We start from the raw sequence: 25,364 nt of genomic DNA on the forward strand, positions 1-25,364 counted from the left end.
ATCTAGCATACTCTTTATCATGACACAAAGAAATATCATTAACTAATGATACCTTAGTGTTATTCTTGGAAGCTCCCTCTCGACTTGAGCTTCATCCTTTCTTCTTGATCGGATCTCTTCCCCTTGAACATTAGTTCTGGTAATGTCCCTTTTGATTGCTAGAAAGGCATACAATGTGCTCCTTGTCTTTGCGTACCATGGGACCGATCTTCTTTGACTTCTCCTTGCCCATGGGTGCTACTTGACCCTTCATCTTGGTCAACTTTAGACACTTTCTCTTGTAGTATCTATTTTTCCTATACTCAAAGTTAATGATATGATTTTTATTTTTACATATTAAAATTGCTATACCTTCTTTGCTTGTAGGGGTGACATATGATCCTTCTTCATTTGATCTAGAAGTAGAGACTTCTTCTTGCTCTAGTGTTAAAGATTGAAACTCCCTCTCAATCTTTGATATGGATATGTTTTCAATATCCTCCTCGGACATTGAGCATCTCTCAACTTTCGAATCCTCATGTATATGATACAAAGAGTTTCCCTCTTTGCATTTTACTTCGCTTTGGTTTGAGGTTGGATCTTCATGAAGTTTTGTCAATTACTCCAAAGCTCTTTGGCATCTTAAAATTCTCCAGCTTTGCACAATATGGTCCTTGGCAATAGATTAACCAATAATTTGGTTACTTTGTCGTTTGCCTCGCACCTCTTAATTTGTTTCTCATTTCATTTTTTCTTCTTAAGGAGCCTCCCCTTTGAATCTCTTGGAGCTTCAAAACCTTCCATTAGATAAAATCATTGCTCTATCTTCATCATGAGAAAATTTTCAACCTTTGATTTCTAAAGGTCGAAGCTTCCAATGCCAAATAGTGGAAGTGCTCGGATATTGCAACGCCCGAAAATTCTCAAAACTATTTAGAAATATTCTATGATTTTTCTGGAATTATTAGATATTTTTCCAGAATTTTCCGAGTAGCGGAAGTAGCAAAAATTATTAGAAAAGTAAAATGGCTTAAGCGGGAATCGAACCCGGGACCTCTCGGGTTCGCTAAACCTTTAGTTAGCCTTAGTAACCGGTGAACCCAGCAGGGCCGTGATGAAAGAGAAGGGAAACATTTATATTTATATTTGAGTTGGGCCTAGTTACCCACTTAATATAAATTAAAAACTTAAGTTGGTTTGGGTTATTTTTAGTTTGGTTCGGCAACATCTCTTTCTCAAAAACCCTCACCGCCGAACACCCTCTCCTTCTCCTCTTCCTTCTCTCGGCGCCCAAATAAGCCAAAGCCAACCCTAGGATTCCCTCCCTAGGGCCCTAAGAGCACCTTCCGACAGCGATTCCAACACAAGAACGTTCCCCTCCGCGAGAAGGACGCGTTGGAGCGAGGAGATTATCGAAAGGATCGTCTCCACCGGAATTCTAGCGAATAGAGTTGTAAGAAAATTAGCGTACGAGGTAAGAAACCCCTCACCTGCAGTATAAGTAGCTCCGTTTGGTTTTGTACGCACTAGTTTAGCTATATGCTGTTTTTATCGACGCATAGGTTGAATTTGACCCTCCTCGCAGATTTAGGGATTTAGTGAGTACTTCTAGAGGGGCCGGACACGTATTCCCTCTTCAGTGGGGGTTCCTAGACGTTGTCGAGTGCCTAGAAGTGGTCTCCCTAATAGAGGGGAGAGTTGGGGCACACTAGGTGTTCGATAAAATAGCTAGTTAAGTTAAAATGCAAATTAGGCATTTTAATAGCTCAGTTAAATGCATTAGAAGCATTTAAATCAGTAAATCAGTTTATTTTAGCTTGTATGGGACCACGGTCCAATGGGTGGGCTCCCACAGTCGCCTCTAGGTTCAGACAACCTGGCTCTAGGTTCAGATAACCTAGAAACAGCAAGTTAAAACAGTTAGCTATATTCAGTATTTTATTTTCAGTGGCACTGTACTGGATCAGATATCCATTGGGTTGGACTCCCACAGTCGTCCCTAGGTTTAGATAACCTAGTTAACCCTACTAAATTCGGGACTTGCAAACCCGGGTCTAGTTAGGGATGCGCGCACAGCAAGTACAGTTGTCGGGCCCAAACAGCATGATTATGTATTTTCACTTATTATGAATTAGTTTTCAAAGCTCAAATTAGTTATGTTAGTTGAGTTGGAATTCAGTATCAGTTTAGCTAGAGTTTAGCTTATTATATGTTCAGTTCAGTTATCTTTATTGATTCATATGATTAGTTGTCATGCCATGATTGTATGCTTATATGTCATGTCATGTTTAGTTTATTCAGTATACTTAGCATATTCTTTCAAACAGCATGATTTAAAATCATATTGGCATCGTATGCATGTTTTAGTGAGGTAGATGGTTTCTTACTAAGCTTTTTAGCTTACAGATACTATTTTCCTTATACTGCAGATACAGGTAAAAGGAAAATGGACTAGCAGTGGAGGCTGGAGGTCAATGCAGATCAAGATGTGTGTGGAAGGAACTGGAATAAAGATCCTAGGGATCTAGTTTTATTTTATTATGCATTAGAACGTGTTCAGTATGCATTAGTACTTATAGCAAGCGTTATCTTACGTTTCTGTTAGTTAGCAAGAGAACAGCTTAAAACCTTGTTAGTTTTGGTTTCCATATGCTTACATGCCATGAATTAGTATTCTATGCCTTAATCATGTTTAGTATGTTAGCCCTTACTTAGTAGAATGTTTCTCTTAGCTTTTATAGTGTTGTGTAATGACTTTGGCACGCATCAGTGCTGTTATCAGGGGTCTGATACGAAATCAGAAACCCCTGATCGGTCAGCAGACCGATCAGGGAGTCTCTGATCGGTCGGTAGACCGATCAGGGACCTGGTTTCTGCGAACAGAACTTTCTGTTCGTTCCCTGATCGATCCGTGGATCGATCAGGAGCTGGGTCGCGAAAAATGGCTCACTGATCGGTCAGCAGACCGATCAGTAAGCCACTGATCGGTCTCATTGACCGATCAGGGACCATCTGGATCGGTCGACAGACCGATCCAATAGCGTACAGTATCGCAGTGTAGGTTGTGGATCGGTCGGTTGAACGATCCGGAGTTTCCTACCGTGCCAGCATCAGTGGATCGGTCTGTGGATCGATCCGAAGTTTATTATCAGTTGTGAACACCTCCCCTAGCATGTGTACAACCCCTAGGTACACCCAGAACACTAAGTTAAACTTTACAGCATTTAGTTCAGTAAAATTTTAAATTAGCCAGCTTTCATTCCGCATTAATAGTCCAGCACAGCATAACTGTAGCGATCGGCCTTGCAGCTTAGTCAGTAGGAGGCGGGTCGTTACAGATATTGTATCTGAATCCATCTTTAAACTCCATCTTTAAACTTGAGCTTCTTAACGATGAATCTTTAACTTTGAAATTAGGGCATCAAGCTTCAATGTCTTTTTCTTCCTCTAGCTAATTGCTCTCTCAGCGATTAGTTCAATGAAGAGTGACCTCACTCTAATACCACTTGTTAGGACACTTCGGTGAGCTAGAGGGGAGAATTGGCTCCAATCTCTTCGTTAATGATTTATTGCAGTGGAAAACTTGAAGCGAACACTAATACCCTTGATTTTACTTGATATCCATTTCTCTGAGGTGACTAATCCAAGGGTCCACTTTCCTCACTCACAGTACACTTTGAAATCCTCCTTCTAGGAGGCGAAAAAGACTTGTACAAACTCTAATACAACAATATACAAGAAATACAATAAAAGATACAATAGGAACAAGGAAATGAATACTACAATGAGGAACCTTGCTCTTGATCGCTTGTTGCTGTGGATCGCCTCTTAATGCTTGGAAATGCAACATCACTTTGCTTCAAGAACCTTCAAGAACTGGTGAAAAGAATAAGAGAAGAAGTGTTTATTTGAATCTCGCCAAAGCCTTTATATCTCACGATCTAGGGCTCCCAATCGATTGGTCTTACCCCTAGTCGATTGCCGCATCACATCCAAGCAAATCCAACCTTCAAACCTCACAATGGTCTTCTCCCAATAGATTAGCCAATCAATTAAGCGCTTCTAGATTGATCACCCAATCGATCTAGAATGCCTCCGTGTTCTCGCGAGAACCCTCGAAATCGATTGGACACCTTCCCAATCAATTCACCATTTTCATGACGCAGCTATTATGCTTTGCGAAAAACCTCTCTCAATCGATTAAGTTATCCTTGATAGATTAGCCAATATATCCAAGCCCTTTCTGTTTCATGAAGAAAAGCTCCCAATCGATCACTTGATCAATTGATTTCCTACTTGAATCGATTACCCGATCAATTCACCTTGCCTCTTCACGAAAGCCTTCCCCATCGATTCACTGATCAATTAAACTTGGGTCAATCGATTGCTCCAACCCTAACTCACTCAATCTAAGCCTAGGGTTCCCTTGCCTAATATTTTGGTCAACCCTGACCTATTAGGACTTCCTTACTAAGTGTCCGGTCAACTTTTTGACCCACTCAGACTTTGGCAACTTCCCGTTGGACTTTCGATCATCAAGTGTGGTTCTCCTTGACTCACTTAGATTTTCCTCTTGCCTAACTATAGTTAAGACTTTACCTTGCTAACATGTGTTTCTCCTTGACCCACTTGGACTTCCTTTTACCTAACCGCAGTTAGACATTTCCTTTGCTAACGTGCGATCCTCTTTAATCCACTTAGACTTTGCTTGCCTAACCATAGTTAGAACTTTCTTTGCCAACGTGTTGTCCTCCTTTACCCACTTGGACTTATCTTTGCCTAACCATAGTTAGGACTTTTCTTGCTAATGTGCGGTCCTCCTTAACCCACTTGAACCTTCCTTTGCTAATGTGTGGTCCTTCTTGACCCACTTGGACTTTTTTTTATCTAACCCTCAAGTTAGGACTTTACTCTTACCTAACCATAGTTAGGACTTTACCATTGCCTAAGCCCTAGTTAGGACTTTGCCAATCAAGTACCGGTATTCCATGACCCACTTGACTTCTCTCACATATATCCCACAACATATTGTCTAAATATGTTGTCCATAACATATTGTCCAAATATCAAAACTCAAGCTTGAATCCACTCGAGCTTAGTCAACTGTCAATCTTAATCGCACAATATATTGTCCAAATATTGAAACTTAAGTTTCACTCCACTCGAGCTTAGTCAACTGATCAACCTTGATCCGGAGATGATTACACTAACAATCTCCCAATAGTAGCTATTATGGCTTCTTAGATGTTACAACATGAATGTTAAATTGTAAACTTTGGAGACCATAACTTTTGACTCGGATTGAATCATGGGATGCACAATATATCAAATTGAGTTTGTTCAAAGATCTTAGATTTGATATATTGTATGTCATGTGATTTAATCCGAATTAAAATTGTAACCTCTCAAAGTTTACCCAACATACACATTGTAACAGCTACAAAACTGTAATTACTAAAACTATGTGACAACTCAGTTACAGTAGCTATGAAATCATAACTACTACAACTATAAGTTCAACTTTAAGAGGTCATAACTTTTGATTCAAATTGAACCATGAAATACACAATATATCAAATTAAAGCTCATTTCAAAGATCTTTAATTTGATATATTGTACGTCCTATGATTCAACCTGAGTTAAAAGTTATGATCTCTCAAAATTTACCCAACATACACATAGCAACTACAAAACCGTAGCTATCACAACTATATGACAACTCAGTTGTAGCAGCTATGAAATCATAGCTGTTACAACTGCAAGTTCAACTTTAAGAGGTCATAGCTTTTGATTTGAGTTGAACTATAAGAGACACAATATTGTTGCTCCCCTGACGACCGACTAGAGGGGGTTGAATAACCCTACACAAAAATAAAAGAAACAAAACTTTTCTCAAACTTTATAGCTTAATTAACACTTACATAAAAAGTAATAAGTAGTAAACTAAAGATAGAGGCGCAAAAGGAGTTACTTGATTTGCAATCAAATGATTACTAATCCAAGGTAATTAAAGCTCACTATTACAATCTTCTTCAAGCGGAGAAGCTTCTTACAGCGTTGACAGCTCACACAGTAGAAGAACAGATAAAGAATTCATTTCATAAGTGTTATCCTAAGTTACTGGGAGCAGGGCTATATTTATAGCCCTGATCGAGGTGCTTGAAAGGGTTCCAGGTGCCTGACGTGGATAGAATTTTATCCTCGTCGTACCAGATCATGATAACATGTGTTTTGATAACATTTCTGGTCTGGGCACCCGGAAGGGTTCCAGGTGCCCGGGCCGTGTCGACACAGCCCCCGCTAGGCGAGGTGCCCATGAGGCACCTAGGTGATCCAGGTGGCTAGACCCAAAAGTCAACCTCTTGTTGACTTTTGAGGTCGGGTCTTCTGCTCTGGTTCTACTAGCTTAGATCCGAGTCTTCCACTCTGGCTCTGCTCACTTGGGTAATTTCGGTCATCTGGAATAGGGCTCACCTGAACCTGTTTTTCGACATTCTCGAGTAATATTCCTCTCCGGCTTCTCGTCCCTCAGAAACACTGCGCGCCTCCTTCTCTTCCGCCAACATAGTTTTCCGCAGCACCTCGTCCCTCGGACACACACATCCCATTAACTCTCTCTCATGCCGTCATTCTCGCTAACTACGTCTTTCACTCGGCCTCTTGTGCTCCTAAGTTCCTGTACACTTAGACACAAGGACATTAAAACATAATAGGATCTAACTTAACTTAGTTGATCACATCAAAACAGTCATGGGGTACTTATAAATACATCAAATTGAAGCTCATTCAGAGTTCTTCAATTTGACATATTATGCATCTTGTGATTCAATCAGAATCAAAAGTTATGATTTTTCAAAGTTTATCTAGTATACATGTTGTAGCAGTTACAAAACTGTAGCTGTTATAATTACAAGTTCTAACTTTGGGAGACTATAACTTTTGATTCAGGTTAAACTGTGGGATGTACAATATATTAAATTGAAGCTCATTCAGAGATATTCGATTTGATATATTGTGTGTCCCATGGTTCAACCTGAGTCAAAAGTTATGATCTCTCAAACTTTACCCAGCATACACGTTGTAGCAGTTACGAAACTGTAGCTGCTACAACTATGTGACAACTCATTTGTAGCAAATACGATGTTGTAGCTATTATAATTGTGTAGAAACTATATGTCATTTTAGGCCTAAAAAAATAATAGAAAGATAATAATAATAATTGTTGGTACCCCAAGGTAGTTTTGATACGATCAAACAAGTTAGCTTAGGTCATGTTGTGTTTAACTTTGTGTCTAAGTGTACAGGAACTTAAGAGCACGGGGCATCGGGTAAAAGACGCATCTAGCAAGAAGGAAGGCACGGGAGAGAGCCGACAAGCTCAGTGCATCCGAGAGATGAGGTGCTACGGAAGAGTACGTGAGTGGGCGAGAAGGAGACGTGCGACATTTCCAAGGGACGAGAAGCCGGAGCGGAAGGTTACTCGAGAAGGCCGGAAGTTGGGTTCGGGTGAGCCCTATTCTGGATGGTCGAGATCACCCAAGCAAGAGGAACCGAAGTGGAAGACCCGGATTGAGGCGAGTGAAACTAGAACGGAAGGCTTGAACTGAAAAAGTCAACTTGGTTGACTTTCTTGGTCCGGGCGCTCGGAACACTTCCGGGAGCCCGGAATCAAATTTTATCCAAATCACATTTGACCGTGATCTATTGCGAAGGGAATAAAATTTTATCCCCCTCCAGGCGCCCCAAGCAGGGTTATATAAGCAGTCGTTCTCCCAAAGCTAAACAACAACAAGAAATACAAAGAAACAACACTTGTGCACTCCTAGTTTTTTGTTTAGCTTCTTTTCAGTGCGTTCATTGCTGTAAGAGGCTTCTCCGCTTGAAGGAGATTTTTAGTGCGCTTTTTCGCCTTAGATTAACAACCTCCTCGGTTGTAGCCAAGTAATTCGCTGTGCCTCTTTCTTTTATGTTCCTTTATTATTCTTTTATGCAAGTGTTCATTTTATTTAAGTTATAAGCTAAGAAAGGTTATTTTTTTATTTTGTGCAGGGGATATTCACCCCCTCTCTAGCCGGCCACTAAGGGTCCTAACAAGTGGTATCAAAGCCAGGACGATTTAGGAGGACTAACCGTTGATCGAAGTACTGAATCAATGGCCGGACTGAGCATATACCTACCGAATTTCGAGGGGAGTTCACGAGCTGGAAAAAGAGAATGCAGGTATTCTTTAAAATTAATTTTGAATTGCTTTTAATAATAAGTTTGATTTTGTAGCGCCCGAAGGAAAGGAAGAATACCAGTGGACGAAGAAAGAGCAGGTCGACTACGTGGTAAATGGTAAAGCAGAGTTCCATCAGCTGAGCATCATTCTGCCATAAGATGTCAATCGGATCGACGCCTACGACTTAGCAAAGGAGCTTTAGAAGAAGTTCCTTGAGCTATACAAAGGGACGTCCGAAGCCAAGCTCGTAAGACAAGATCTGTTAAGGAACCAGTTAAGTAACATCAAATTGGAAGCAGAAGAACCCGTTGCACATCTTCACTCGAGAATGAATAAAATCATCACCGAACTCACGAATCTCAGAGAAGAGATAAGCAACTGAGATTTACTAAGGTACACACTTAATGTATTTCCTAGAAATACAAAGTGGACATCATTAGTAGATGCTTACTATATATTTAAAGATTTAAAATCTGTTACCTTAGAAGAAATGTTTTCAATATTTGAAGTCCATGAAACGAGATGTGCATATCAGAAGAACGGGCAGAAGCACAACGTTGCATTTAAGGCAAGGATGGACGAAGAAGATTCATAATCCTCTCTCGACGATGAAGAAACGGTAATGATGACATGATAATTTTAAAAATTATATAAATCTAGAAAAACTAACCATCTGCAGGGTAGAAAGAAAAGAACAATCAGATGCTACCACTACAATGAAGAAGGACATGTTAAAGATAACTGCCCTAAGTTAAAGATCAAGGACAAGGACAAAGGGAAGAATAAGAAGCCTGTCCAATCCAATAAGTATAAGACGCTAAAGGCAACGTGGGACAAAACATCGTCCGAATAAGAAGTTGAAGCTGTTGCTGGACTTGTGTTAATGGCAAGTCATCAAGATGACGAAAATGAAGCAAGCTCATCCGAAATGAGCATCGAGAGCATCGATGAAGGGGGAGCATGCAATATCGTAAGAAAGCAGTAGTTCAGGAGGAACTACGGATAACAAGATCGACAAGGTAAGTCAGGTATGATCTCTTCCTCCCGATAAGTTATTTAAATTTATTAAGTTATTATCTAAAGACTGTTGCAAATTAGAAAAAAAAATAAAGAATTAAAATTAATTCTAGCCAAATCTTACCTATTAAAAGATTTTGAAAAATTAAAATTAGAAAATGATGAATTAAAAATACAAGTAGAAGATTTGAAAATTTGTGCATGCTTAAATATTAAAAATCAAAATATTAGGAAATATAATAATTTGAACTGATATTTTAATTACCACAAGGGACAAATTAGGAAAACTTCTCAGAAATATATTCCTAAAAGATTTTTAATTAACTCAGTTGGTTAGAACCTATATTGGGTTCCAAAATCTCATCTAAATTGAACTTTAATTAGACTTAGAGCTTTCAGCAAGAAAATTAAATGTTTGAATTTCCTTAAGAGACTTTGTCTAGAAAGTGGTTGTTGCTTCAATAACTAAGAAGGCCTAGTATCTTGTCACAGCCTGGAAGTCAATTAATGAAATAAAATATTTAATTGACTAACTAATAAAGCATTTAATTATAATTAAATAACGCTTTAAATAGTTACTCAAACATTTATTTTTTGATGTTTTTAACTTAGACATTTTTTTAAAGACTTAAAGTTTTCTTTGGAAGTATCAGCTTTACTTTACCAATACTATTTCTACAAAATTAGTTTTTACAAATTTGTTTAACTTAGGAAATTATTGATGTTTATTTTGGTGATATCAAAAATATTTTTTATTTAGATTTTTTTAAATTATTGTAATTTTTTTAAGTGCTATCAAAATTATTTTTCAAAATTTTCAAAAAGTTGATAAGTTTTTCAAAAGGTTGAAAATTAGTTTTTTTTTAACTAAAAACTTTCCTATTTTTTAAAAAGTTACCATTAGAATTTTTTTTGGTATCCCATTTTTTTTATGTGATCAAAGGAGGAGAAGGGAAGATTAAGTCTAGGGAGAGGTAGTTTAAATTTTTAGTTCTTGCACTTTATTGCAAATTTATTTTCTTTTACTTTATATTAGTTTACCCTAACTTAATTTGGGTTGCACACATAAAAAGGGGGAGATTGTTGGTAACCTAAGGTAGTTTTGATGTGATCAAACAAGTTAGGTTAGGTCCTGTTGTGTTTAACTTTGTGTCTAAGTGTACAAGAACTTAGGAGCATAGGGCATTGAGCAAAAGACGCAGTTAACGAGAAGGACGACACGAGAGAGAGCCGATGGGCTTGGTGCGTTCGAGGGACGAGATGCTACGGAAGAGTACGCAGGCTGACGAGAAGAAGGCTCACGACGTTTCTGAGGGATGAGAAGCTGGAGCGGAAGCTTGTTCGAGAAGGATGGAAGTTGGATTCGGGTGAGCCCTATTCTGGATGGCCGAGATCCCCCAAGCAAGAGGAGTCGGAGCGGAAGACTTGGACCGAGACAAGCGAAACCGAAGCAGAAGGCTTGGACTGAAAAAGTCAGCTTAGTTGACTTTCCTGGTCCAGGCGGCCGGAACCCTTCTAGGCGCCCGGAATCAGATTTTATCCGGATCATGTTTGACCGCAATCTGTTGTAAACGGGATAAAATTTTATCCCCTCTAGGCGTCTGGAATCCTTCCAAGTGCCCCGAGCAGGGCTATATAGGCAGCCCTGCTCCCCAAGCTCAACAACAACGAGAAATACAAAGAAACAACACTTGTACGCCTCTAGTTTTTTGTTTAGTTTCTTTTCTGTGCATTCATTGTTGTAAGAGGCTTCTCCGTTTAAAAGAGATTTTTTAGTGCGCTTTTTCACCTTGGATTAACAATCTCTCCGGTTGTAACCAAGTAATTCGCTATGCCTCTTTTTTTTTTTCTATTTCTTTATTATTTTTTTATGCAAATATTCATTTTATTTAAATTATAAGATGAGAAAGATTTTTTTTATTTATTTTGTACAAGAACTATTCATTTCCTCCCTCTAATCAGCCGTCAAAGATCCTAATAACAATAAATTGTTATTTTATAGTAGAGAACATTTGTATCATTTTGTAAAATGATGGAATATCTTTTTAATAAAAAATTAAAAGGAGACACTCCTTTAAAGATTCGGTAAAAAAATAACATTCTTTTGACTTTTTCCCTAGAAAATAAGGATAATGATAATTAGCTGGAACTAAAATCTAGAGAAAGCTATAAGAATAAGTTAATTAATGATATACCTCAAAATTCCATTTGAGATATCAACCGTATAGGAAGTGCACCATCCAAGAAGCGAGCAACATGAGATGCCTAGGCCGCACCTAGCCCACGCCTTCACACCCACATGAGCATATGTCAAGAAGAGGTGATTCAACAACATATTTCTTTAGAAATATCCCCGCTCAAGAACATTTCAGAAAGATCACAAATGATCTAATTATACACTCACTTTAAGAACAATTCAGTTTGAGAATATCCGCAAAAAGATCACACAATCTTAACGTGTACTTACTTTGGAGCATCTCTGTTCAGAAACATTATGGAAAGATCACAAAGGATCTTTATTGCGCATTCACTTTGAAAATATCCCTCATCAAGAACATTCTCGTAACAAATTACATTACAAGAGTATCCCTAGATTGGGAACACCTTCAACATGGTGAGCTCGAACCACAAGAATATTTTCGATTAGGAATATCCATATTGAATAAGATCCCTTTGATCCATAGGTACGTCTATTCCTAATAGTCACAACTTTGACATGGAACTGCCTGTAAGTATTACTGACAAGATCAGCAGTAGCAAATGTAACCACTACCAGAAAAAAGCTAAAAGGTAATATTTTGTATGCATTGTCTATGTGACTAAATAAACGTTGTTAAAAATACTATATTAGTGCAGGAAGTACTAGACAATCAAATTTAAGTTTTAATTATGGCAAAGGATCTAAAATTAAGATGTATTGTTGTCTAACAAGTATGATTGAGCTTGCAGGAAAGTCATAATTGTTCTTACGTAAAAGTCCTAGTGGATTCTAGGCAGGTGGAAAACCCTAGGGGAGGTAACCCTTGGTCTTAAGGGGTGCTAATCCTAAGTTATGGAAAATCTTAGGGGGAGGTAACCCTAGGTCCTAGGGAGTGGTAACCCTAGGTTATGGAAAACCCTAGGTTATGGAAAACCCTAGGGGGAGATAAGTCTAGGTCCTAGGTAGAAAGTCTTAGCGGGTCGAACACTTTGGGTGAAATCCTAGAGTCGGGGACTCTAGGTGAAAATTCTGATGGTCCCGGACCAGGTGAAAGGCTAGACGGGTTGTGGAGCGGACATCCAACATGAAAATCTGAAGTCCTGGGTGCTGAGCAAAAGTCCAGTCGGTCTGGAAGACCGATCTAGCAAAAGATAACTCTTCTGAGAGGAGTAGATGAGGACACACTCCTCGAAGAAGGAACAGTAGGCGTCGGTTCGACCTAGGATTTCCATAAGAAATCCGAAAGTCAGAACCGGACAGTCTGAAGACTGTCAAAAGTTATATATTATTTTACTATTTTTTGCTATTTGTCTAACTCTGTTTTGCAAGGAAACTAACATTTTATAGGTTGAAGTTTCGACCTTGATTGGTCGACCGAACCTCTAAGCAAGCAAATTAGATTTCTAGCTAGCTGATCGGGTTCAACTGAAGGATCGATCAAACGAACCTAGGGTTCAGTCGATCGAACGGTGGATAGGTGTCGACGTGGTCGGGCCGGGTGGATAAGATTAGATAGGCTAGCGAGGTCAGCGAGATCGGTCACCCAAACAACGAGATTGGTCGACCAAATGAAGACTCTTATCCAAGCAGAAGCATGTGGACGAGAAGCTGGGCAGATTCAGAGGGTTTGGTCGACAGAACACTTAGATCGGTCGACTGATCAACGTCGAGTCAAAGATTGATCCCGAGATCAGTGGATCTAGATCAGGTCTGACCTGACTATAAAAGGAGGGTCGACCAGCAGCTTCGAGACAACACATTCAGAATGATCATCTTACGTGCGCTCTACTCTGAAACAACTCAACAATGCTCAGCCATTGCTCCGACAATCACTCAACAACTACTAATCATTTGTTGTCGGTATACTTTAGTTTTAATACTTGTAGTTGCATATCTGTAAAGCTTTTATGAATTGATAGTGGATTGCCCAACGTAAGCGATCAACGATCGCGGGTCTTAAAGTAGATGTCGTCACATGATTTGAACCAAGTAAAACCAAAGGGGTCAACTTGATTTTTGTTCTCTTACTTTTTTCTCTTTAATTTCCGCTGCACGAACTCTTACGCGATCGAGTTTTCCGAAACGAGTGAAAAAGTCACGAGTGTTATTCACCCTCCTCTAGCATACATCGATCCTACAACTGGTATCAGAATGGGGTCACTTCGAATTAGTGAAACCACCATTCAAGCAAATTTCTTTCTCTTTTTGCGGTCATTTTTTAAAAATTTTCAGAGGCAATCGGAATCGGTAAAGTAATCATATTCTAATCAGTTTTATCGATCGAGTTTTTCATTTCTCGAGGTCGGTGCAAACACCACTCGAGTTTTACTATATTTTACTCCCGCACTACTAATCCAAGACCAAGTCTTGGAATATTTGTTATTTTTTTTTTGTACGAGATTTCTCTTTAACAATGGCACACCAAGATGGTTACATCACAGCATACCCGCCTCTCTTTTCCGGCGAAGACTTCGGCTACTAGAAGGGTCGAATGGAGTACCACCTCCAAACACACGTGGCGGTCGACGGTCGGCGGCCGACAGTGGCCACCAGTAGCGGCAACCGATGACGGTGGGCAGCGTTCGTGATGGACTAGGGGTATATTTGACATTTAAATTTTGGTTAGATGGTGACCTCGTAATGTAATCGGATTACAGAGTATTTGCTTTGTAATCCAGATTACAAAACTTAACTAACTTTTGTAATCCAGATTACATTACATTACATGTTTAAAATTAAACTAAACAAAATAATAATTTTGTAATATAATCCTGATTATATTACAAGGTAGATTACACCCTACATAACCTTAATAAAAAGCATGGTATAAAACGGACAACGTTTTTTTTTAAATGTCATCTTTTAACTTAACGGTAAATTAGAGAAAAATCCCTAATTACAATCACAACTTTGCATGCAGTCCCCAATCACAAAAAATTTTATTTCCACTCTCTGCATGCAAAGTATTACTTGTTTCAATTCGCTTATGTAAATTTTGTTACCTAAATTACCTCTCAGATGTTTTAGGTATAAAAAGTTTTAAAACGAGTATAATTCCGATTAAATTCAATACTTTATAACTAGAATTCAGTACTTTATACTAGAATTGAGTATATTTTCTGTCAAAATTAACCCTGATATTTTTTCGGTACACATAGTCTAAAAATGAGTATAATTCCTATTAAATTCAGCACATTAAATTAGAATTGAGTATATTTTCTATTAAATTGAGCAGACTTTTTTCCTACTTAATATAATTACTTAAAAATTTAGCATAATTTACCATTTAAATAAAATATAGTAGATTTTTCATCAAATTGAGTACCATTTAAAAAAAAATCTAGTATAGTTTTCATCCAATTAAGGTGAAAAAAAATCGTACTTAATTTGATAGAAAATATACTAGATTCTAATTTAATGTACTGAATTTAAGAGGAAGAATATTGATTTTTGGACTTTTTATACTTAAAAGTATCATGGGTAATTAAGTAATATATTTTGATTAGGGAATGAAAATAAAAATTTTTACTATTAGAGACTGTATACAAAATTTTATTTTTTTGATAGGAGTGTATGTAAAATTACCCTTAACTTAACTTATTACTGGATAATGTAAATTTTCTTATAGTGAATTCGCGCTGATTTTCGCTCAGATGTACCACGTCAATGTAACATCTTTGACACCTCATATGACCCTATGCGGTGTCATGTTTCTGACGCCACACACGGAGACGGTGACATGCGACTCCATGCCTCTAGCAGTCTTCAGACGGGAGGTTGATTGAAGATAAACTTTCTTTCGACAAAAATACATACACTTTTTGTTTTCGTTCTCTTCAATATATTTTTCTTTTTTAATTTAGTTTTGACTTAGGAATCACGTCGGTCGACCATGCTGGCTCCTCCCGACGAATCTTGTAAATCCCAGAGTCGTCCAGATGTAATGAAAGATAAGCTCTTCGAGTTCATCTGAGGCGAGGGTGCAATGAAGCCGTGTCCACAACATCATTAACTAGTCTAAATGATGAGCAATGAACATTAGCAGCTTTTAGTTAACGTAAGAGCAATTAGCGATCGATAATTTACTGGACACATGTGAACTAAGGGAGAAATCTATAAAGCATTTTTAGTTGGTCGATCCGATCTGCATCTCTTTCAGCATGTTCCTTGAAGCATCTTCCTCCCGCGTTGGAAAGGATCCAAAGTCCACCGGACAGGAAAAGAGAGATCTTGATCTCTTCCCGGGGCGGGAGTGGGGCCCCCACTGCATGCAGGGTTTTGACTCTGGCAGCGACACGCGGGGTCTGGGCAATGGACACACGAACCGTACGCAGCTCGGTCCCACGCCGCGCCACGTTCCGCTGCTCGCTTTTTAATGCGATCTCCACGTGGTCCCTCCCTCGGGTCCTGGATACCTTCCTCCCAGTTACTCGACACAGTGCTTCCCAATTGTCGAGGGACAGCCAATGGTGACACGGGTATCGCAGGCGGGTGGCGCAATTGTCGAACGCGAATCTGTAAAAATCCACGCTGGTTCTCTCTCATCCCTCAGCGCGCGCGCTCTCTCTCTTCTACATGTCCCCCTTCTTGTTCCTCGATTTGTTCATCTCTTTCTTTATGGTTCTGCATTTCCTGATATTCCTTCCTTCCGTTGCTTGGTCTCAGCCCCTTTCCTCCCAAACCCAAATCGATGGCTGGAGCAAAAGCCAGAAGCCCTAAAAAATGAGAAAAGAGAGGTTTTTTTGAGCTTACCTGCCTGGCATTGTGAGGGGGCGAACTTGGAGTCGGTGTTCGAGGTTTGTTTTAGGTTAGGGTTGGCTTGGGAGGGTGCTGCGGCTTTTTGTTGGGAATGCGAAGCAATGGCGGCGCAGTAGGCGGTTTGTGATGGGGTGCGGGAGGTCTAAGGCGGAGGAGCCACCGCTGGTTATGCTGTGCCGGGAGCGGCGAGAGCTCATTCGGGCGGCGGTCGAGCACCGGTTCGCGCTCGCAGCTGCGCACGCTGCTTATTTCAGCGCGCTCGGCCGCGTCGGGGACGCGCTGAACCGGTTCTTGCAGGAGGAGCTCGTGGCAGCGCCGGCGCTGGTGCCGCCGCCGTCCCCCGTGCTCACGTTGCCACCCGCTGAAGGCAAGGGCAAGGTGAAGGCCAAGATGGAAAGGTCGGACAGGGAGAGCGCCAGTGGCGGTGCGGTGGGAGCTTCAGTTTCTACTTTTGCTTCGCTCACGCATTCGCACTCGCACTCGCTTTCTGACGATTCTCATTTGCATCTGCCTTCCGACACGGAACTTGATGAAATCGCCGGAGAAAGTAGCGAAATCGATGTAGGCGGCGAAGATTCATCGCGGTCGTTTGCTCAGCATCCATATTATGGTGCCCCCATCCCTAATTACTACTATATGAAGAAGGCGTCGACGTTCTCTTCCACGACTGTCTATCAGAATCCCTATCCACAATGGTCCAATACAGCTTATGTGGGATATGGCTACGAGTATGGATACGGCTATCCAAGTTACGGTGCTCCAACAGAGTTAATGCAATCCCTACCTGTTCAAGATGAGAAATTCTATGGTCAGAACCAAACTGTGAGGGAAGATAAACCTGCCGATCCACCCCCACCACCGCCGCCACCTGAAGGGTCCGCTTGGGACTTCTTCAACCCTTTTTTTTCATATGAGCAGACGACGCCGAGGTTCTTTGGGGAAACCTATGGTGGGGGATCGATGACCAGCAGTCCTAACTCAAGCGAGGTAAGAGAGAAGGAAGGCATCCCTGATTTGGAAGAGGAAACGGAGCAGGAGTCCATTAAGGAAGCTGGGAAGGAGAGGAAGGGGGACTTGACTAAGAAGAAGTTGAAAGGGAAGGATACAGATTCCAGAGTCTCAAGTGGGAGAAGTTCCACTGCGGAAGCAACTGGAACTTTCTCCAGTAGGAGGAGCTCGAATGTGGCTACAATGGAACAAGAAGCCAATGAGAATGCTGATCCAGTTTCTTCAAAGGCAAAAGAAGAGAGTCAGGGTATTTCTCAGGCCAGTAAAGTTGAAGACGATGAGAAGGAAATACTTACAAAAAACAGAAGCGTTAGTTTTGCTGATGAAACATCACCTATCACGGATGACACCAAGCCAGATAGTTTATTTATACATGGGACAAGGGATATAATGGATGTCGCGAAGGATATCAAAGAACAATTCGAATCAGCAGCCCACTGCGGTAAAGAGGTCTCTGAGATTCTTGAAGTTGGCAAGTTGAAGTATAGACCAAGGAACAGGATTTTGAGAGGTTGGTTCATCACCATTGGATCTTTTTCTTTTTAGTCAAATATGATGCCTTGTATGTCTCTTGCATTTGACCTTCTGTGTCTTTGACCAACACCTACACTTGTATGACATGGATTTGATCTTGCTGACCGCATCATAGTTCTCCAGCTACTATCTTGTCCATGCTAAACACCAGGACCCTTTCTGATATTGCATACATAGATAAAATTTATGCCAATAACGTCAAATTAGTCTATTTTGACACTGTAAGTTGACTTTCTCCCAGTTAATCTGATATTTTCATGATGCTGATTTCCAATCATTGTCTACAGATGCTAGCTTACTAGATTTGATTGGGCCGCCCGTCTAATATACATTTGAACATTATCTGTCTTTAGACAAAAACAATTATTTTTCCACCCAAAGTACGTGTGCTTAATTAGCTGAACTTTAAAAGTAGGAATATTGCTTCTAGATGCACATCCGTCACAACTTTTTGCGGTCAACAACATGAGTCTTCTCCCACCCTTGAGTTCTATGCAAGGCTGTATTCACCTTATCTGATTAATTAACTTTCACCTGTTTTTACTGGTTGCATAGAATGTTCCTTGCTGAATATTGTTATTGTTGGTTCTGTTTGAAACAGTAGTCTAGCTGTTAAAATTTGAGAAAATTTACAATACATGTACCATAAGTATAATAATGTTTTCTGCTTTGTGCTGTTTGGCATTTCTTCAGTTGTAGTAAATATAACTTTCTCTAACTTTGAAATGATTTCCTCTCAATGCAACTAGTATAATGTTTTGTCCTCATTAGCATAGCTCGTAAATGATTTTATTTTATTTTTTAAACTTTGGCATTTACTTCCACTAGTTGAATTACCATCAACATGAAAGTCCTCAAATCTTTCACTATTGAAGATTTTTCTTCTTAGGTGGTAGTTCCTAGCAAATCTTTGCTGCTTTGAGATGAGTTTCTGCAAGGCATCTCACTAATTCTAAATTCCGTCATCTTCAGGCCAATGTATTTTTTATAAGTACACTTTTTGTGAAGATTGCTGTTTCTTACATATAGGATAAGTCCTCTTTGTCTATTGTGTAATAGACTCTGCAATTTGCTTGGCTCTATTTCATGTCTCCTTTTTTTTTTTTTTTTTTTTTTGAGTAGTATCAAGGTTTAACTTGTTCTTTCATCTTTCTGCAGTACTACTGTCTAAGATGTTGGCCCCCGTCAATGTGCCTGTTCCAACACAGTCACAACCTTTGTCCACCAATTCACAGCATTTAACTGCTGCAAGATCACTGACAACAAAAAACCATGATTTGGGTGATTTTGATCCTGGCAAACTTTCATCAACGCTGGAGAAGTTATATGTATGGGAGAAAAGACTTCATAAGATCATTCAGGTAAATTTATATTACACGTATGGAGAAGTTAGGGCTAGGTTAATGGGTCTCTTTTTTGCACTATAAATGGACTCTCAAACTCTCATTTAGATGAACTTTCAATTAAAAAGGTTTTGGTCTGTGATTTACTCATTCGTTCAGTGCTGCATCAGTGGTTTATGTTGAATTATGGATGGAGGAATCATTGTCAGATTTGAAATGATATTTGCTCTTGCTTGTTCCAGGAAGAAGAAAGACTGCGAATCAATTATGAAAGGGAGTGGAACCAACTCAAAATTTTGGATGAAAATGGTGCAGAGTCTTCACTGATTGATTCCACCAGGGCTTCAATAAGAAATCTACTTACCAAGCTAAACATTGTAATTAGATCGGCCAGTCACATTTCTAAGAGGATACACAAGTTAAGAGATGAGGAGTTGCGGCCTCAACTGATTGAGCTAATCCAAGGGTACGCCTTTCTTGTAACATTAACCTATTACACTAATATCCATCCTATGAAAAAAATTCTAAGTTTGTTGTGATTAATGCCTTTTTTTTTTCCTACAAAGGGAAAAATTAACTAGGAAAAAAATAGGCAAAAAATCTCATACAAAAAGTGTTGTGAAGTATTTTCCATCCAACTATTTTCTTCCAAGGAAGAAAAGAGGGTGAGGAGCTTAAACTTTTCAAACTTATTTTATCGAAAACATCAATCATAACAGATTTGAAATAAAATAATTTTTTTTAAGTGAGCTCCATTGCACATGAATATGAGTGTTTTCTTTTTTTTTACCAAAACTAAGGAAAGATTTCCCTGGCTTTTCCTCTCCCTTGCTCCATCAAAGTTAATAGAGGAAAAGTGCTGCTGGTGAAATCTTTCTGTAACTTTATTTTCTTTTTTGATTTTCTTCATTTGCAGGTGAGGCTATCAATATTTAGAAGAGATAGGAGAAGAGGGAGAACATGCGTAGGGAAGAGAAAGAAGATTGGTGAAGGTTATCACAATCGAGTGAAAAGGGGAGGCAGAAATCGCATGGGTGGGAGGTTTATGAGTGTTGGATGAGTTAATGAGGAGAACTAGGGCTACTTTTTGATATCAAGTAAAACGATCATGATTCCATTTAAGAAGGGTTACCTCACTTGAGTTACCTTACTAGGTGATAATATAATCAAGAGGTAATCAAGAACTAAGTAACAAATAACTCAAAATAAAGAGAAGGTGTTCAATACAAAATGTCAAAAGAACAAAATGAAAAATAGAAGTAAAAGCAAACCCATTTTTCATTACATCAAGTATCTTTAAGCAACGATGTCAAACTGTTGATTGCAAAATCGTAGTCCAAGGAAAACTAACAACTTTTTAAAAAATTATTATTATTTTCCTAGACCCACTTGGACCACCTTGGTTAATCATCTGCTTAAGCCACTTGGTGGTTTCCCTAACTGCACTTTAAAATGGCCAGTTAACAGGGTGACCAACTAGTAAATAGTTGAAGTGGTCCATTCATGAAACTCTGGGGTTCACCTTTAAAATAATGATTCGAACTACAGTCTTATGCATTGAATGAATAATTTTTATCAATTTGAGGTGATCTGGATGGCTGTTAAAGAAAAGAACTTGCATAGTTCAAGCTCTTTTCTTTCAGGTTTAGGTTGGTTTTAGCTGTGTTAGGAATATGACAGCAAATGTCTGATACTGCACTGGTTGGATATCAATACATTGTATGTTAAAGAAAACATAGTTGGATAATAACAATGCTAATTTTAGCTTGAACAAAATTTTCAAAATGTTATATCATTCAATAGCCCCTAAATATGGGTTGAGTAAGCAAGTAGAGAAGGAGAGCTTGTTTAGCCAGACATGTGGGGCCCTAAATTTTTTTTGCAAATCCACAACTGGTGTAATATAACATTGTGTATGTAAGCAAACACATAATTTCGAATGTGAATATCAAATGGATATTCACCACAGCTGTAATATAACATTGTCTATGTAAACAAATACACAATTTGGATCTTAAATTCATAGGGATATTATGCTTATTAGGAACAGCTGAACAAATACTTGATAAGATAGATCACAATGTTGAAGTCGTCTACAAAAGAAATTAAAATGGTTCATGTTGGGATACTTTCGTTATCATATTATGGGAAAATGCTTGAATAGTCTAAAGCAGATGGAAGTGAAGTGAAAGAATAATGTTGAAGAAACTGATCTAGGAAGATTAGTTGCATAATATGAATACATAGAAACACATTTTTAGCAATTGAACTAAGAACCAGTGTCAGTAAAGAAAAGGAGAGTATTTCTGTAGGTACTGTAAAAAAACCAGGAAATTAAGTTATATCGAGTCTATATCTATAATTGAATGAAAGCTATGTTCTGTTGGTGCATATTCTTCTTGTTTTACATTTGAAGGAGATAATGATCTTCGACTTGTATTTTACTCATTTATTTGTGTGAGATTAATAGAAAATATTTCTTCCTCTAATTAGTTCCACATACATATCCTTAATTATCTATTTGGTCTCTACCTAGGTATCATTTTTCAAATGAAACGAAGAATTCTCTAAAATTTCTGATTGCAAAGTGTCTTGATGTGGAGCTAATCCACCATTGGTGTTTAGGGGGGCATGAATGTGACCCTTCCTTAAGCTCCACATGGTTTGGTTTAAGTGTATCCCTCTTGAGCATACACCATGTATTAAAGTTGGGTTTATCTTGGCATCTTGGACCAGATTGTGCTCCCTTTAGGCTTTAATACCACACATTTATGCTTAAACATGTATTTTGCTTTGCAGATTGGTCAAAATGTGGAGGTTTGTACTTGATTGCCATCACAAGCAATTTCAGGCTATCATTGAAAGCAGAAGTCATGATCTTGTTGCCAGAACAGGTAGCTCTGTAACTAAGGCCACCATAGAATTGGAAGCTGAACTCCTAAATTGGTGTTCCTGTTTCACTAATTGGGTCCATGCACAAAAGGCCTATATTGAATGCCTGAATGGTTGGTTGCTGAAATGGCTTCTCCATGAAAGGGAAGAGACGCCTGATGGGATTGCACCATTCTCCCCGAGCAGGATTGGTGCCCCTGATGCATTTGTAATCACAAATGATTGGCATCACATAGTAGGCCTATCTGAGGATGAAGTGATAGTCTCAATGCGGACTTTTGCAACAAATGTACACAGGCTGTGGGAGACACAAAACGAGGAGCAACAGCAGAAACTGAAGACTGAATATTTGTCCAAAGATTTTACAAGAAGGCTTAGGTCCCTGCAAAAGGAAAATGGATTAAATGAGCTGGAAGATGTACTAGATAAAACAGTGTTATCCACTTCCAATGAGGTTTTACATCATGAGAACAAGATGCCCTTGGATTCTATAAAGAGAAGATTGGACGAAGAGACAGCCCGGCATGAAGAGGCCATCAAACAAGTGCAGCAGGCAACTGCAAGTAACTTAAGAATGGGGTTAGGTCCAATATTTCAAGCATTGGAGAATTTTTCCATGGAGACACTGAAGAGGTATCAGAGAGTTAGAATCTCAGATGGTTAAGAGAGTGTTTAAAGAATTTTGGATTTTCTTTTTCAAAGGGCTGATTACACTACCAGTTGGAGATTATAACTATTTTCTAATTGGTCATATCCATGTGCGGTCCAGAAAGAACAGAATCCTGTAGTGCTAGCGTATGAGCAGATCTCAGAATGTACTCATTAGTTGTGATGAGAGGCTTCAGCGTAGACTGTAAGGTATGCCATGATATGCACCTTCACAAGGTACCCAATTGCATGCACATACTTTTGGACCCTACTGGTGGTATTTGGAGTAACTAGTAGAATTTATCAGTTTGTTGATACTTCAGAGGGTAGAAAGATTTTTGATTGCATTGGCTCTGATAAGGAAGATATTCTTCACTGAGCACTAATCGGAGGTAGGATAGCTGTAGTGAGCTTTTCATTTGTTTCTTCACTGAGCACCAATCTGTTTAGCTGAGTTCATTGGATCGCACAAGCAGACTGCCTGTAATCTTTTGTGAAAAATATTCGTGCCCTCTAGGTGGTTGAATTGGATCTACCATCTGTGCATAGTTTTGATTCAAGCCTGGAACAAATGAATGCTAATTTATGTAAATATCATGCTATTAGGGGGGAGTTATCAATCAATGATGCTTCCAGCATCACTGTTTTGTAACGCCAATTCTTTGTCGAGAAACATAAATGGATCTAATCTATTTTGGCTGAGTCTTGTGCTTATGTAGTTTGACAGTGAAAGAGCTGCACTATTATGATCTATCTAAATCTGGATCTTGCTCTTGTTTTAATTTGTTTCTCAATTACCAGTTCCTATTTCAATGGAACAAATTATGCAGTCGTCATTCTGCAGGGTTTGGTAAACTGATGGCCAGTTGGGCACTCACCTTTTGTTCACTTGATCTCTCATTTTTACTTGTCAGCACGTTGAAGTCGGAAGAAGCGTGTAAGGTCTGATGTTAAACACACAGTAATGAGACAGAGCTACCACAGTTCAGCGTTAAGGATAAGGGTATGTATGCATCCTGTTCTTGCTGAAATAACCGAGCTGATTTGAGCACAAGTTTCATATCTGTTTGATTTAATTTATTTTCTAGTAATTGCTTCTCGTTCATCACTGTACCAACAAGAATTAGGAGCCAACATCAACTGAAATGATTCATACTTCTAATTGCGCTTGATCAAGAATATCAATAAGAATTAGTATGAGACAGATCTTAAGTTTGAAGGTGAAGTGATATGGCGTATAGTGGGTGGTCTTAAGGATAATATGAGACTAATAGTTAAGGTGATATGGTGTTAAAAGTCAAGATAAGGTGGCGGTCAAGGTCGAGGAGTACTTGTCCAAACAGACCATTCTCGATCAATCCATTAGTCGATTGGACTTTCAAGGCTCATCTCCTCACTCCTCTCGGGCATGACTCTCAGTCTATTCCTGGTCGATCAAATAGTCAATCGGACTTTCAAGGCTTAGCTTCTCACTTCTTTTGGGCATAGCTGTTATCCTCCAAATAGCTATCACGGCTCCCAGTCTATTCACGATCGTCCAAATATCTGATCGGACTTTCAGGGCTTAGCCTCACACTGCTTTTGGGCACGACTCCCAGATTATTCTCGATCGACCCATTAGTCGGCCGAACCCCAGGGCTTAGCACCTCACTTCTCTCGAGCACGATTCTCAGTCTATTCTCGGTCAGCTCCAGTACCAGCCAGACTCCCAGAGCTCAATTCCACATTTCTCATGAGTAGAGCCTCTATTTTATTCCCAACCGGTTACAGTGTTGGTTGGACTCACAAGAACGCGATTGCTCAATTCTCATGGGCACCACCCCTAGCCTATTCTCGGTCAGCTCCAACACCAGTTAGATCCCCAGAGCTCCCAGTTATCATATCTCATGGGAAGAGCTCTCAGTCTACTTCCGGTCAGTGCCAGTGCTAGTTGAACACTCAGGGCTCAGCTCTCCAGTTCTCATTTCTCATGGGCAGGACTCCCAGTCCACTCACGGTCGGTCCCAGTGCTGGTCAGATACTCAGGGCTCAACTCCCTAGTTCTCATTTCATATAGGCAGGGTTCCCAGTCCACTCCCGGTCGGACTCTCGGCAGGAGACAACATTGTCAGGGAATCGTAACCACCTACCAAAGGATAACAGCTATGCGTAAGAGAATATTCCAATACTTGCACATGTGTGCTGCATAATCTTTTCCTACCTAATGGAAGTTGATCATATATCCTCTTTCACCCGACATACTCTGACACTAGAAATTCTCTGACCGTCTCATTATTGCGGAGGTTATGAGAGACGGTATAAAAAGGGAGGTACTCTTCGTTGGCTAGGTACACGCGGGCACACACATCTAATGCAGTTCTACTTTTTCGTACACTTTTCGCTCACCCTCTTTCTGACTTGAGTGTCAGAGTGCCTGTATTAGAAACTTCTTCCCTGGTTCTCACTCTAACGCCTCTATGTGAGTTGTCTCTGGTATGCATAGGTCCGTGGGTACCATTTTCCACCGTCTCCCCCTGCTCAGCTCGAAGGCCAAAAGCTTGTGGTGTATCTTTGGGTTCCAAACCAAAGTCCTCTCATCGTCGACTCTCCTGCTATCATCACCAGTCCTTCCATCCAACTCAGCTTTCAGATAGGATCACGAAGATAATGCAGAAATCTGGCAGAAAAGAACTCATCTATTGCCACTTGGATTTTCAGAACATTGAGAGATTGATCATTTGATACAGTAGCTGACAGTGTTTTAAATTTCTAATGGATGCTAAAG

The 25,364-nt window shown here is 39.5% G+C and overlaps 1 protein-coding gene across 1 annotated transcript; it reads left to right on the plus strand.

Annotated features, from left to right (window-relative positions):
* Positions 1-16,005: 16,005 nt before the first annotated feature.
* LOC122046403 (protein ROLLING AND ERECT LEAF 2-like) lies at positions 16,006-23,382 on the plus strand. The gene is made up of 4 exons (XM_042607092.1): positions 16,006-17,694; positions 18,876-19,078; positions 19,303-19,526; positions 21,860-23,382. The coding sequence occupies exons 1-4, from the start codon at positions 16,302-16,304 to the stop codon at positions 22,614-22,616; spliced, it is 2,577 nt and encodes an 858-aa protein (XP_042463026.1). The 5' UTR covers positions 16,006-16,301; the 3' UTR covers positions 22,617-23,382.
* Positions 23,383-25,364: the final 1,982 nt, after the last annotated feature.

This window comes from Zingiber officinale, chromosome 2B (assembly GCF_018446385.1).
Source record: "Zingiber officinale cultivar Zhangliang chromosome 2B, Zo_v1.1, whole genome shotgun sequence".
NCBI classification, from domain to species: domain Eukaryota; kingdom Viridiplantae; phylum Streptophyta; class Magnoliopsida; order Zingiberales; family Zingiberaceae; genus Zingiber; species Zingiber officinale.

Excerpts from the sequence above, each read along its gene's own strand:
- LOC122046403 (XM_042607092.1), top strand. The coding sequence starts at position 16,302 with ATGGGGTGCGGGAGGTCTAAGGCGGAGGAGCCACCGCTGGTTATGCTG. Across the intron at positions 17,695-18,875 it reads AAGGAACAGGATTTTGAGAG|TACTACTGTCTAAGATGTTG; the intron begins GTTGGTTCATCA and ends ATCTTTCTGCAG. Across the intron at positions 19,079-19,302 it reads GACTTCATAAGATCATTCAG|GAAGAAGAAAGACTGCGAAT; the intron begins GTAAATTTATAT and ends TGCTTGTTCCAG.